This window comes from Trachinotus anak, unplaced genomic scaffold (genome assembly GCF_046630095.1).
Source record: "Trachinotus anak isolate AG129_WGS33_773 ecotype Australia unplaced genomic scaffold, CSIRO_AGI_Tana_v1 ptg000032l, whole genome shotgun sequence".
In the NCBI taxonomy this organism is placed as follows: domain Eukaryota; kingdom Metazoa; phylum Chordata; class Actinopteri; order Carangiformes; family Carangidae; genus Trachinotus; species Trachinotus anak.
Genome location: NW_027273883.1, coordinates 29,680,229 through 29,694,856, shown reverse-complemented (window position 1 = coordinate 29,694,856; position 14,628 = coordinate 29,680,229). Strand labels below are relative to the sequence as shown.

Below are 14,628 nucleotides of genomic sequence, written 5' to 3'. Positions count from 1 at the left end.
TGAAGAGCTATTTAAAAAACTACAGTGAATTTTGAGACGTAAAACTGCCACCAATATCACGGTGGAATGCATGTGTGCTGTGTGAGGACTGAAATCTTGACCTGTTCAGCTATCAGTCCAGTCACCATATTTGCGTACTTCTTTCTAACTCCGGCACGGGGAGTTCTAAGTCTTAATCTCGCAAAGCATCAATTTGACTGGTTGTTTTTTCTAAACAGGAAAATAATGGTCAATGAACACAACATATTCATTCATATTAAACTATATTCAAATTATATACTACCTAAATTACACTGTCTACATTTATGTATGCATTCTATTCATTCTATATTATGTTGCCTCACATATAAAACTATGCATATAATATGTGAACATTGGTATATTCAAACATGCAGAGAAGCCCTTACCTGGTGACCGGCTTTAACCTGCTCCAGAACTTTGTTGTAACAAACCTCCTCCATGTCATGAAGCTGCTGGATCTGAACAGGGAAACAAAATCACAGACTTCATTGATTACCACAATGTTTTCACCCTCTAATGGAACTAATGAATCCCAGGTACATACTGTATACTAGTGACTTAGTAGTTGTAGTAGTAGCTGGCCATTCTCTGGTCTTTCTCAGGTTAGTCTTAAAACATAAACTTGTAATGCTCTCCAACTAAATTAAAACCTCCAGCATTAATAACCAATGATCACAACCCACAGTAACTGTGACAAACAAACATGTAAATATAACAACAAAAAATGTTTGAGACTAAGTTCATAGTTATCCATAGATGCTACGAGACTTTCTGACATGAGAACCTGAACATGTGTCTGTTATCAGGTCAACTGTTTCCAAACAGGCATTTTAAGTGGCCACACTAACATGTATATTGTGTGTGTGATGCACACAATGTGCTCGATAATTATAAGGTCATTTAGATATAAGAGCATTTGCTTATTGTGACCCGATTCTGAATGTAGAGAGTGAGACATTTTACAGTTGAAAAAAAATAGACAGTGCTTCCTATCAGACAACCTATATATTAATATATGTAAATAAGGTCAAGCATATCTTTGCTCTATTGCACTGTATTTTATTGTCACTAACCATCACTGAAATGTCTGTGATAGATGACATTGGACATTGTGACAGATTACACATTAGTCAGTGTCTTCCATCTATTGTTAAAAACAAACTTTTGATAGGCTTGTAATAAAGATAAGTCCGCATGTACAAGTTACCAAGGTCCTATAGGTTTGTAATTACACTGACATCATTGCTGGTTATTTACCTTGTTGGTGGTTTTGATGCCAACAAAGGTCTGTCCGAGGGGGACCGGTCTGAAACGACTGTCAAAGAAGAAGAGGCCAATATAGGGATTGACATGTAGGAAGGTGGCCACATCCAGGTAGTTGGGCAGGGTGGCTGATAGCCCCAGGATCCTGATCATACTCTGTGTGGACTCCACCTAACACCATCAGATAATGACACAGTATTAGAACTACACCAAATCCTATGCATATCCATATTCTCTGCAATCATCAAGGCAGAAGGGAAAGTTGCAAATCAAGGGCATCAGTTCCTGAAATGACTTCTTTGAAGTGACTTTGCCTCACAGGTCAAGACAGGAAAAGGCAACCTGTACAGTGGTTGGAGAAAAGTGTCTGAGAGGATATAAGTGACACTTAAACACAGTGTTCATAATACACCACCATTAAGACACAAAATCATGGGAATTGTAATTATCTTGAATTCCGTATGTGTACTGGGGCTGTTTGACTGTTTGAAAATCAAATCAAACAGGTTCTTGTAAACCTGTTGTTTACAAGAACCTCCAATTGCACCAATCACCAGAACAAATTCCTTGTATGTGGAAACATACTTGGCAATAAAACTGATTCTGATTCAGATTCTGATTCTGATTCTGAAATCAACTATTCACAATTGAAATGGCAAATTTAGCATAATACACAGAACATTTCCACAGCACTAATGTCATTTACTTACTAGCTCCAGAGGTGTTGCTGTTTTTTTTCAGCTGTTAAGCTCCTGACAACACGGCGAAGTGACAGCAAGAAAGGTAAGACCTTTAATGTCATGCAGTGCTTTTACAAGATAAAGATAAGCAGAAAGATAACTTTCAGCTAAGTTTGTGGCATAATAAAAGTTTAGGACAACATGAAGTAATGAAGTAGTGATTAACAGCTGGATTTAGAATAGGAGTGTGTCGTGGGCTGAATAAAATAAATTTAATAGGTCATAATATTAAAATGAGACAGTGTGGTTATTGGTTTAAGTCCATGATCCATGCAGTTCCCAAAGCTACAGAGAAATACTAACATTAAACTAAAAGAAAAGGTGTATCAGTATCAGTGTCAGGCAGTGGATTTATAGGCGCACTTGAAATATCTGGACCTTCAAGGCCCTTATAGCAGGACAGATAACACGACACTCACAGCTGAATAATATGAGAATAATCAGAATGGCTGCTGTACATAGCTGTATATTATACACCAGTATCTAGTGTATATAAATTCACTGTGTAGAAGTGGGAACCAAATGTCACAGGTGCAGGATACATTTCATCTAATGGGGGCAGAATAAAGCAGTCAGCTCCATCATGGTGTTGTAAAAATGTATATATGAAACGAGAGGATGCTGAACCATGCACAGACTTGCAGACTCTCAGAGAATTACAAACATTTCATTCAAATGTCAGCTACATGAAAATAAAGCTCCATCTCGATTGTAGCTCTAATCTGTACACAATATTGCTTTCACTGTTCTCTGAAGTGTGACGTTGCTGTATCTGTCTTGTATCTATCGTTGTGGGAAGCAGCTGATCTATCAGAGCATCAGGGACAAGATTGTAACATTTTTATCCACTACTAATTTCCACGGGCACCATCAGCTGTGTTTTTAAAGGCCTAGTGCATTAAATTGTTGATTTTTTTGTCTACTTGGAGGCAGCGGAAACGAGTGATGAACACAACACAACAAGATGTGTCTTTTCACCTTTTCAGTTGATATGGCAACCTTGTTGGCAAACGGTTTCTCATATACACATCCAGCAGACACACAGCAGCTGTATTATTCATAAGGAGTGGGTCAATATTCAACGTTCACTCTCTTTTGTTCTGTTTTGGTCTCAACAAACTCCTGAGGGGAATATCTGGCTCCTTAAGAGTTAAATGCTCCACTATGTTCACCTGCTCGTTGCTAACCGTGGCTGTCAGCATTATTGACAGGTGTCGCAGCTGGTGTGACCCCAACGCAAGATGGTCTCTGCTTTCTGACACTTTCTTTTACCCGAGTAGACAGGAATGAAACTGGAATACAGTGATCTGTGACTGAAAATGAATGTGGGGTAGGTGGAGGTGCAAAGTGGGGGCAAATTATCCTGTCCCTACTCCTGTGCACAGTCATGGCTGTTGCTAATTTTTCTTTTTGCTGCAGTGCTCATATTTACTTCTTTTCACTTCAGAAATCTATATCACATGTCATTTGCCCAGGGGTGCCCATACTTTTGCATCCCACTGTACAATAACACTGACGGGGTCTATACAAATAGTGCTTCTGATTTGGTTTATAATACTTTGTTTGCTCTCTGAAAGGTTTGAAGGCTGTTACACTGATTTTGGAGTGTTTTTATATTGTGGTGCTGCTACTTGAATAATGTATTTCTTTCACCACCACACAGTGAACTGTTTTGTTTTTAGTGGCTATCTCTGTGTTTGTGCTGCTTGGAGCTGGGCAGGTATTGTACAGAGGGTTTATGAAAGCTTTATCACTGCAAACAGCTGCCTGAAGCTGCTGCTGAAACATGGCTAATGAGAGCTGAGTTTCCAAACTGGAAAACCAATACAACAAACTAAAAGCTCAAAATGTCTCTTCATCTAAGGGGAACTGATGACTCTCAGTGGGGTCATCGCTTTGATCTTGATACACAGTCATTTGATTCATTGTTTATATAGGAATGGGATTAGTGCAGCTTTAAAACTGGCATCCCTAGGGGTTTGGCAGTGCCTTAAAACTACAGTGGGTGGAAACCTTTTATTTAAAGAGAGACTATGAACGAGAATATGTTTTGACAGCTTGATATATCTGCATCTGGACAGATAACAATCTTTTGGACTAATCAAAAACCCTATAAAAACTGCAGGGAGGTAGAGCAAACATGCCAAGGACCATGAAGAAGAGGCCCTTCAACACAGCAAAGTTACATGCCTATATAATAAAGGTTAGAGGGACTTTAACTTGAATGCAGTGTATAATTGGTAGAGGCATACCCAGCCAAGAAAATGTAGTCCAAAACACAGCTCTTTCAAGCAAAACATCAAAGTGATAACTGTCTCAGTTCTCCAATATTTGCATAAAAAGGGGGACAAGTATCATTTAATTTACAGGGATTTCCATATTAATGTGTCTGAAGACATGAACCTAAGCACCAAACACATCAGAAGCAGCCACCATAATTCCTTCAGCACAATCAATTATAGCAGTCCGTCAGGTGTGGCAATAACAGGAGAGAGAAGAAGAAGGAGGTGAGGCAGAGTCTGACAGGCATGCGGCTGGCACCCAGCATCTTCTGTTGGAGGCTAGGCTACAAGCTGTTTACAGATTCTCACACAAAGACAAACAGAAACATGCTGCCTCTGTAGTCACATATACATGTAATCAGTGGCAGAAAGAGTAGTCAGGCACGTTCTATTCAAGTAGAGAGCTATAATCCTCCGCAGCCTCTGCAGCAGACAGCATACACCACACCTGCTTTTCTAACATGTTGAAAACGCTGGCAGTACACATCTATATTCAATCTTCTTCTCAACAAATCCCGTGTGCAGGCTGAGTGAAATCTGAAGAGGTGAAACTATTTCATATTTTACAAAAAGTAAAGATAACAAAAAAGAAAAAAAAAATGAATATGAAATGAAAAATGAAATGTAGCAGAACAATGTTTGGCAATATTTTATTATCAGAGTCCAACAATCTCCTAATAACTTCCAAGAGGTTTTCTGGAAAGGACTGTGTAATTTGGTACTAATTATAAGGAAAACAGAGATAGTGTTTAATTGGGACTTTTCCAATTCATTGATTTTACTTAATAACTGGATAACCTAGAGAATCGCTGCAGAGCACGTGAGCCAAACATGGTTAGTTTGTCTAGAGGCAAGCATGCAATTTAACATATATGAAGAATAATGTTTCAAATGATAAGTGAATATTTACTTTTTTTTGTACTTAGTACTTAATCACATGGTACTTTCCTGGAGACTTCCTAGGGAAATTATTATAATCATACTGGCCCTGGAGATTGATGTTGTAACCTCTCAGCTGCAAGTTTCAAACCACTGCATCCACGCCTTTAATTCCACTATGCACAGATAAAATACTTTATTTTATAATTTACTTCCCCTTCTTTTTAAAATGTTCTCACTAATCAATATTTTTCCTTTATTCTTTCCTTTTTACCGTAGCTTTTCTTTCCTTCTTTCGCTTTCTTTTATACCACTTGGTAGGAGTACTCCCATCCCCCCTTCTTTCATTCCTCTTTTTATTCTTTCTTTATTCTTACATTTTTTATCCCCCCCACTTGTTTTGCCTCCTCTCTATTTTTCTGGTGTTCTCTCTTTCCCTTCACTGAAACACATCCTCCTTCAGCTGCTCTTTACAACTTTGCAAGCAATAACTTTCTGATTTCAACAGCCACATATTTTCCCCATGAAATGTAGTTTATAATCTACATCTGTTAAAGCACAGACTCATAATACCTTTTGCTTTACAGAAACACAAAATTATAGATATAAACTAAGCTGCTGGAGGACGTATTTCACTGTAACAAACCATGTCTTTGTTGTTAATATGTGACTATAATTCAGCTTTTTTGAAGCCCGACACTCAAAAAGAGTCTGATTATATTGAACAGATGCCGTGAATGAAAAGAATAAAACACACAAATTATCTTTGATATATTATTATAAAGCATTTTCATACAGTCCTGAGTGTATCATTCAGTGAGCTAAACCCTTCAAAACACTTTGCTCCTCCTCACACCTCTGCAGAGAGTTTGCTGTGATTACCCACTGCTGCCAAAGATCAAGGCTGCAATGAAAAGAAAAACACAAATCTACCTGCAGTCATTGCCAAGATGAGAGGACTGTTTACTTCTTTTTATAGCTACCCAACACAAACAGACAACCTGGACAAACACTTAAATGGCATGAAGTGAAAACAATTGCTGCAGACCACTGGAGCTGATGGTCTGAATGCTTTGACTGGTGATGCATGTCTGATGTAATGGGACAGAATGTTTCAGGTTCACAGGAGGTAAATCAGATGTGCACTATGTGGAACAGACACTAACTGAGTGTTCTCCATTTTCCTCTTATTCTACGCATATGGAGATTAAACTTGTTTTTGTTTCCCCTCACAGAGTCAACGACCCATTCCTGAGGAGCTGTGACTTTCCATTTCTGCCAAATATTTTCTTGCTGGAAATGGACACAACAGGAAACGGACACAGTTAATAGAATGTCCTGTGCAATCCAGTGCAACTTAGTGCAAACGCCAAAGCCATGTAACCTGTCTGGGCATGGGATTTGATGACAATAAGAAAAATAATAGAATATTCTGTGCCTAACCCTTGAGAGGAGGTAATATGATTATTTTCCAGTTTGTGCTATGATGTGCCAGGATTAACTTTTGCTCCACTTTTTGCTAAATTTGCTAAAGATAACGGCACTTTGGTCTAGACGGATGTGTATTCATCCCAGATCATTAGATAAAACATATTCCCGTTGGTAGGTGACTATGTTTGGTTTGCCTTGTGAAAAAAATATTTTCTGTTGAATCCACCTCAAATGTAGCTCTGTGTCTTGTGAAACATTAATTCTAAAGAGTGAGAGTTGGACAGATCTCTGAGGGACAGTTGTCCATTATCTCCACCACTCTTATCAGGTGAATGTACAGTATACATACACTGAATACTCATCAGAAATCAGAGCTGGGATGTCATTTAAATCTACTGCTTCCAAGTGTTATGGTCTCCTAGTTACAGCGACACTGGAAAATTGTGTGGTAAACTAGTGATGTGCAGATCATAGTTACATCTGTGGGCACTGCGGTTAATCCACAGACTGGGCGGGTGGGGGTCATAAAAATTTACATTCTGATTAACAGTGGGTGGTTGAAATAATGTCAGCAAAATATTGATTACAAATATTGATTGCATGTGAGCATACCATATAATTTAGACTCTGTGTTTGGACTGCTCAACTCATTCTGATTTATTATAACTCTGTGCAGCAGCCAAACATCATTTTGAGCTTTTAAAGTGTGTTAGGGAAGTAGCACTGACACTCAGAAATTTCTTGTCACATGGCTATTGTGAAAATACCAGTTGTCGTTTTCATTTTCTACCAAACAAGAGCAACTTTTCCTTTAACTAACTGTTTGTTTATCTAAACCCAGCCCACTTCAGGGTAATATGTTACCACATCATCACACATAATATCTTGCTGAGAAATAACAGTGATGTGGATGCGGGTCTCTAAATCGGGGAAAATAATTTGTTCAGGTCGGTAGCAGGAGGATGGTTTATGCGTACATGCAGATGACATCAGAGCCATTCTGCGTATCACTATAGTGACTTGTCAAACTGAATTGAGGCAACATTATGTCCTTGAGAACAAACATGCTACACTATTTACAATGGCATCACTCAAATTAGTCCATTACAGGGCTTGAGCCAAGCCATTATGTTTTACAGCTGCATTTCACTGTGGCTGCCCTGTAAAAACACAAGCTGGAGTCATTCAGGAATTATCCACTGTCGAACCATGGATTTGTGTACTGTTACACCCCTAACTGCACGAGTGACTACGCTGAGGCCTCAGTGATTAGTGAAGGCCATTCTACAGCTGTGCTCCAAGAACCATTGCAGTCTGCTGGCAAACAGACACAGTCAAGAAGCTTCAAACTCGTGCACTGCAGCACAACCTCTAAAGGTGTTAAGGTGTACAAAACACCCAGTCAGCCCTTCTTCAGTAATATCAGCTAAACCTGCAGATAAATGGGCTGTGAACCGAGTAAACAGCGGTCACATGTACAGACCAGTTTTCAATTACCTTGCGGTTAACCTCGCCAAGAGGTCTCCGTTGCTGCACAGTGTAGCAGCTCATCCCTGCATCTCTGCCTCTCTGTTTCACTCTGCCTCCCCCTCTCTGGTCTGAGCCCTTTGGCATTAATCTGTCTTTTTTTAACATTCCTCATGATGATGAGCACTTGAGTTAATCCATCATATTGCACAAAAGTTTTATTTTTACACATCTTTGCAATTACATAGCTATCTATTATATACCATTCAATTGCTTTCTTCTTGACCTTCATTTATTTTCCCTTCAATTATGTCTCCTTCTAGTGATTTAAACTGTTTCATCATTTTAGTTCCCTGTTCCCGTTCCTTTCATTTATCCTTCACAGCAAAACAGTTTGTAATCTGTGTCAATAAAACTGCTCATGAAGATGATGATGGTCTACGCGTCAGGTGGATGAATTATTAACTCTAATAGCTTCTATAAATAGCTATAATTGAGTCTCGGTCTTTTAAGGAAGGCTGCTCTTGCTTTTTTGCCAATGTGATTGACATTCTGTGGAATTCCATCTTTCCTGCTCTTTTCATTGCTGTATTGTGTGCTAAAGCATGTATATACAGTATGTGACTCAAACAGTGTGTAGGCATATTCATGTGTTTTGCATACACAGACTTTTAGTCTTAAACCTACATAGACTTCACACATCCCTGGCTGTTAACTGCACCAAATCTAAAGACTTTATGAACTGGGTATGAACTGAGTCATCCTATCCATGTGCCCAGGACAGACAAAATGGACATGCATTTATAATAAAGCTGATTTCTCCTGTTCATGACTGACCTGTGGACATTGCATATATCAAAGTGCTTGTGTGGGCAAATAGAGTGAAGGAGCCGTAGTGTCCTATATCCTTTCTTGATAGGCCGCTGTCATGTGTCTATCAATGTAAGTAAATTAATAAATGGAGAAGATGTAAAAAGACGCAAAGGGGTATTTTCAGAATGCACCACCATGACTGACTCAGCAAAACATCATGCTCTGTGAAATACATTTTGATCCTGAAAATTTCTCAGACAGTGCACTGACTATTTTTCAGCAGCCCGGTGCCAATGGGCAGGACTCACGCTGTCTATGATATGTTTTTGGGATCTCTTTGAGAAGAGTGGGCTGTCGTTACTTCACCAGCCTACTAGGTGAGGGGATGGGGGTAGATCCTTCTTTCACATCCTGGATTGTGAATTACCTCACAAGATGACCACAGTAGGACAGTGGTGAGCAGCACTGTGGATTCAAAGGGGACTGCTCTGGCTCCACCCCTGTTTACCTTGTATACAGCAGACTTTAAATACAAGTCTAATTCTTGTCACATCCAGAAATACTCGGATGGCATAGCTATTGTGGTGTGTATAAGGAATGGGCATGAATGAAAGTGCAGTCTAACGATGGCCTTCAGTGAATGGAGTGACAAGAACTGCCTCCTTCTGAGCATCTCCTTAGTCCAAGACCAAGGTGATGGTCATTGACTTTCACAGGTCTAGGCCCACACTTCAGTCAGTCAATATACAAGGGAAGGACATTGAAGTGGACCACTAATAAATATTATATACAAAAATTATTATTATATAAAAATTATAAACTGGATACGTCCCTGAACTGAACAGAAGAGCGCTTCCAATACACTGAGCCTTGCCCCCATCAAGGGGATCAAGATATCATCCTGCCATCTTCCCTATATCCAGGAAGTTATTTCCAGTGGGGCCATAAAAGTAGGGTTCACCAGGCCATCCCTTGACTACTATGACAGTACATAACTAAGGCTACAGACTAATTACAACATGTATAAGATTATCTTATTGTTACTACAAAGCATACAAAAATTCCATCACACCACAATGAGCAGTACTTGGCGACAGGGGGGAGGAAAAAGTCCCTTTTAACAGGAAGAAACCTCCAACAGAACTGGGCTCAGGGTGGGGGGGTCTGCCTCGACCAGTTGGGTTTACTTACTGCAGCACAGCAGTACAGAGTGAGTCAGAAATAAAGACCTGTCTCTATAAAACTCTGTTATGTTCTGGAGTTGAGGTGAATACTAAACTATTGTGGATCTCAGAGGCTGTGCGCTGTGTGAGACAAAATAAGACAGATAGTCTGTGTCTTCTAATTTTCTCTCTGAGTGATCGTTTACAGTAAATCCAGCTGAAATCACAGCTCAGTCTTTGTCTTTTATTTATATGTTTGGCGATTTTGTCAGACAATATCACAGTTATAACATCAGGATTTAAACAAAGATGGCCCAGCCATGTACTAGGTTTTGACCAAGTTTTGTTTGCAGTGGAAATAAAATTACCATTCCCACTATAATCATGACTTTTTTTTGCATATTGTCCAGCCCTAATAATCAGGATTTTACGAAGCTAATTTTAATTACTATATACTGACTGATAGTTTAGTCTGGTGGTTCCCAGCCCAGGGGTCCTGAACAGCTAAAGGGTCAAGATAAATCTGAGGGGTCATGAGATTAATAGGAGAGCAAAGAAGCAAGTTCTCATACATAAAAATCTGTTTTCAGTTTTCTTTCTTTGTTTTTGGGAAATATTGGATAATTTGACTATTTTTGTTTTAATATTCAACATAATATTCAACATCAATATCTGAATTGAAACTTAGTCTCCCACACATCCATGCATTTGTCTCTCACTCTAATCTGACTGTGCCTTGTCCCTCGTTTTGCAGCTTTCAGTTGTGTTTAACAAAGTGCTGTGGTAAAATGGACAACTGTGAGGAAATGTTGGAAATGCTAGGGCATGATATACACTGCTTCAATAGGGAGATGATGAGAAGTACAGTACTGTATGTGATCTCTAAGCGTGTGGCGCTTGAAATTTTATTTGTCACACTGAAAGTAAATGTGAGTCACAGTTGTTTTTCTTTTTTGGTAATATTTGTTAAAATGTTCACATTTGCACCATTAAAAGTTGTGTTAGCAGTGTACACATCAATGTATAGACAAGTGTCATTGGATTTCTTTGATGAAGAAAACTTAAAACCATCATGACTCTCAGCAAGTTCTGGACCTATGACAGGCATATGTATTCAATGATTTCTAAGCAGATTTAGGTTGTTTATTTAAAATGGACATTAGAGTTAATTATGCCCTCAGACAGTGACCACTGAATCTAAAAATGTGTGTGATGTCTGACTTTTAACTCAAACTGAGGATTTCAAAGTACCTTAAATGCCTCCCTGAGTTGTTTAATCCCTACTCAAACACAATTATGTGGACACAAATATTTAAGTAGAACAAACATATGCTACACAGACTTACAGTATACAGTTTAAACACAGTGTGGTGGGAAGGCACTAACCTGTCTGATGGTTCTGGCCACCAGGCTCTCCAGCACTGGTCCTCTATCTTCATGGAGGAGGTGAACTTCATCCAAGATCAGGAGGCGCACAATCTGAGAGAGAGCCACATCTCCGACACTCTTCCTGGTCACAACATCCCACTTCTCTGGAGTCGTCACCAACATCTGGAAACAAACACGAAGACAGTAAACATAGGATCCTGTTTTTCTAACATCTTTTCAATACCATTTGATGGACGAAAACTACACATAAGAAAATCCGAGATTTTATTCATGGTAATGGTCCGTATCACTAGTTGCCTGTCAATGGCATCACATCCCCTATGCTAATTCTGCAGTGTTGTGGTTGTCTGCTAGAAGCTCACAATTGACTTTTATTCATTTTTAAGCCTCATTTTTCAGAAATCATTTTTGGTTTTCAACTACACATCTTAACTGGCTGAAGGATTTTAGTCACTGGATGTCTGGATTTTAAATAATCAAAGACGAAAGCTAGGCAAATGTTAGGCAGCTCAGCTCCCATCCACTCAGAGATGTTCTGTGTCCGCTGAAGAACGTTGATGAATCATTGTTTCTTTAAGTGAAACTGCTTTATTCTGTGTTTCTTCCAATTTTAATCCTCTGCTCCATTTGTTATGGAAAGGGGGACACCTCTGCGGATAATTCAGCTGCCAGTAAAAACCTCCTGAATAACTGACATTAAGAGAATCCAAACCAGGAAAAGCTTACAGTGGTGAAGACTCCCATGATCCTACACTATTTCATGATGTCACCCAACACCGTCTTTTGTTTTTGTTTCGATTGAGAGACCCTAGCAGCAGAAGTTACATACTGTGCGTTTAAGAATGAGGAATGTGTAGTTTGTCCCTCATATCTTACACTGACATTGCTTTAAGGAGGGATCTCATTGCATCAGTGTAGATGAGGGGAACAATTACAACAGCAAATAATGATTTTAATGTATTCCTGAATGTGAGTACAGCTGGAAATCAGCTGGCTTTAAAAAGGTGACCCTATCCTTTAAAACATACTAGGTATTAAAAGAAATAGAGATATAGCGGTATATCTTGGCCTCAGGTGGTCAGTTTTGACTCATTTTCTTCATGGTCTTTTATTGTCTCTTTATGAGGTTCAATATTAAATTCCCTGCATATCCTTTCAGAGCAGTCAGACTTCTCTCTGTCTACTGCTTAACATTCTCTGAGATTTCACCAAGAACAGAGATTAGTTTAGAGATTATTGATGAGAAAAATTCTCTCAACAATTTCCTGCTCACTTAACTGAATGACACACTGTTAAACAAAATCCCTCCAGAATACTATGTCAGATTCATGGTTCATCAATACCCAATTGCCCGTAGCTCCGCTCATTACACTACAGATAGAAGCACCTAAATCATAACACCATAATAACAGACACAGAAAATTACTCACATCTTGTGTGCCAAGTTGCATTAATTTTTAACAGTCTGCAGTGTTACCAGATAATCCACTATGTCTACAACAACTATCATGCTGATCCTACTGTGTTGATGATGTATGATCCAACAAACAATCAGCATTTTATATCATACCTTTATTTTGGCATCCCTACCAGACTAATTAAATTCAACAGTATCAACACATCTACACATCAACAAATGTATTCTCTCTTTTCAAGAAAGATACTACAATGCACAATTAATGGTGTGTGAACTGTTTGGCAACCAGTTAGAGGGAGTGCAAATTCCTATTAAACTCTTTCTGTAAAAGCAGTTCATTACATCCTCTCTAGTTTGCATTTAAATTAATCTATCCAGCCATTAGAGACTGGCGTGCTCACAGAAAGGAAGCGCCTCTTCCTAATTGGAGCTACTGGTTAATCTAAATGGAGGCTCTGGCAAACGGAGAACAGGCCAAAGTGCTTTCTTAATTGCCTGACAAATACACACATGGAGATGCAGGGAAAACATGCCATTGTTTGGCTGAATGGTGTTATTTAGCCAATTCATCAGTCACTCACAGCAAGACTGCCACCAATCCTCTACATCCACTGATTCTCAGCATTTCAAAGGACGTGTCAGTGTTTCTCAAAGATGACAAGCTAATCAATAGAATAGGTTCATTAACGTGTACAAAAAAAAAGAAAAGGAAACCTGAGACTCTTTTCTGACTGGCTTACTGCAAATGCTAATAGTGATGGTCACCGCTGAGGAAAATGTTATCAAACCAAACATGTTTGAGCCAGAGTCAGACCCTGAAATGGAGATGGCAGGAAACAACCAACCATCTCCTCAAACACACTTAAAACAGGCTGTTTCAGAATGTTAATTTACATTCTTGTCAAGATTTTTTTAGCATATTACTGTATGAGAGTAACGTCACAGAGTTGTTTGTCTGTTAACTAACTTGCACTGATTTTACCTAAACAGCTGTTCCTGGTCTCTCTCTCTTTCTTGCTCTCTTTTCTCCTCTCTCCTCCCCCCACCCCCTCTTTCTCCTCTTAACCCCAACCGGTCCAGGCAGACCCCCTCCACCCTGAGCCCGGTTCTGTTGGAGGGTTCTTCCTGTTAAAGGGAGTTTTTCCTCCCCCCTGTCACCAAGCACTTGCTCTTTGTGGGAACTGTTGGGTTTTTCTCTGTAAAGTGCCTCGAGATAATGTATATTATGATTTGACGCTATACAAATAAAATGTAATTGAATTGAATTTATTTTATAAACATGATAGATGTAAAAACTGAATTCATGTGATGACAGCCTTAGTTACTATACTCTTATTTTGAAACTATTGCATTGGCTTTATAATAGAGAGCAACCGTAACACAGTCTATGACCTTTTTTAAATAACTAGTGCTTTCCTGGTGTAGTCCTAACTTGCCAATAATGTTGAGTTTACAAGGATGTTCATTAAATATGAGAATGTATGCTGCTTATTTATGAAGTATCTATTGGATTACTATGTTTCAGTCTGTCCAATATGATAGTATTCTGACAATGACCTGATTCTGCTTCCAAACATGCAATGTTTGTACAGTTTTTCCTTGACATTTTTCTCTCTCCTTCATAATCAAAAAAGACATGGGAATCACAGTTTTCTAAAATAAGGGACCTACAAAGCATGCCAAAAGATTTTGGACTGATATCTTACTCGTGAGTCTGCAACTGTTACCTTCAGTAAGCAATAAAAATCTAAATCTAAATGTGA

The 14,628-nt window shown here is 38.9% G+C and overlaps 1 protein-coding gene across 2 annotated transcripts in view; it reads right to left on the bottom strand.

Annotated features, from left to right (window-relative positions):
* The window catches only part of ascc3 (activating signal cointegrator 1 complex subunit 3), a 171,066-nt gene that overhangs the window by 77,365 nt on the left and 79,073 nt on the right, over positions 1 to 14,628 (bottom strand). For both annotated transcript variants that reach the window (XM_071469778.1, XM_071469779.1), the window contains exons 11-13: positions 11,446 to 11,610; positions 1,279 to 1,455; positions 408 to 479 (exon numbers count right to left, since the gene is read on the bottom strand). In XM_071469778.1, the coding sequence (XP_071325879.1) occupies positions 408 to 479; positions 1,279 to 1,455; positions 11,446 to 11,610 (414 nt within the window). The remainder of the gene's footprint in view (positions 1 to 407; positions 480 to 1,278; positions 1,456 to 11,445; positions 11,611 to 14,628) is intronic.